Raw genomic sequence first — 899 nt, 5'->3', positions numbered from 1 at the left:
AAATGTCGCCCCTGTCTGGCTAGCTTGAAAGAATTTCAAAATTTCGGACTTTGAAATACCACTTGCAGAAAAAAAGATCCATTTAAACTGATTGATAGACGTTGGAGCGTTCAGATTGAGAACCCTGTCCCAGTTGGGAATTTGATTGCCTGCAGGATATGTGGGAGACCAAAGGATCTTCAAAATCGTCAAAAAAAATACTTGCCATCGTAAAAGGACTCTTTCTTTACGATCCATCTTGAGCTGGTTCAAATGGGCACAAGTAAAAATTGTTTTCAAAGCAGCTTTTTTATCAGACTTTATGACCTCTGAAAAAAGGTTGATTTTTGATGTCAATTCTTGGTTATCATTTGCACTGAGCGTCGAAAGTATATTTTGGTCATCTTGCAGGATTGAAGAGACAAAAATCTTAATCTGGTGCCGTGGATATTTTTTAGACCGAGTCGACGGACTAAGAGTCGAAATTCCATTAAATAGCTTTCGGGCTCTCAAGAGCGCTTGATAAAAGCATTTTGTGGAAACAAGCGTCGAAAAAGTAACTGCGCAAACGGCAGATGGATTTTTGACATCGATATTGGTCCCAAAGCAATGGGCCTGGTCAAGATACAAGAAAATATCCTCGTTTTTCAAATTGTGCTTGGTTTCAAGGAACTCGAATTGGCCCTCTGCAGGCAAATCAGTCCCAAGTCTGCCAGTGTCCATTTGATAAGCGATCACATTTTCTTTGTCATCATAATAGACCACGCACTTGTATTTCTTCGAATCCATGATTTCGTGTGCTACCATGGATTTGGAATGAGTCTTCAAAAGAGCATCTGCATAAAAAAATTGTGTAGTGCTGGTTTCCAAAATGAAGGCCATCAAAGCATCAACTTGGGCATCTTGTTTGTTACGAGGCC

The 899-nt window shown here is 39.9% G+C and overlaps 1 protein-coding gene across 1 annotated transcript; it reads right to left on the bottom strand.

Moving 5' to 3' along the window:
* Positions 1 to 899, bottom strand: DI09_406p10 (uncharacterized protein; the record flags this gene model as incomplete). The annotated part of the gene is made up of 1 exon (XM_013382217.1): positions 1 to 899. A coding segment is annotated over one exon (899 nt), but the record flags the coding sequence as incomplete, so codon positions are not given.

The sequence above is a fragment of the Mitosporidium daphniae genome (assembly GCF_000760515.2).
Source record: "Mitosporidium daphniae strain UGP3 chromosome Unknown contig-404, whole genome shotgun sequence".
Lineage (NCBI taxonomy): Eukaryota > Fungi > Microsporidia > Mitosporidium > Mitosporidium daphniae.
Note: the sequence above shows the minus strand (reverse complement) of the source record. Positions and strands in the feature narration are given on the sequence as shown.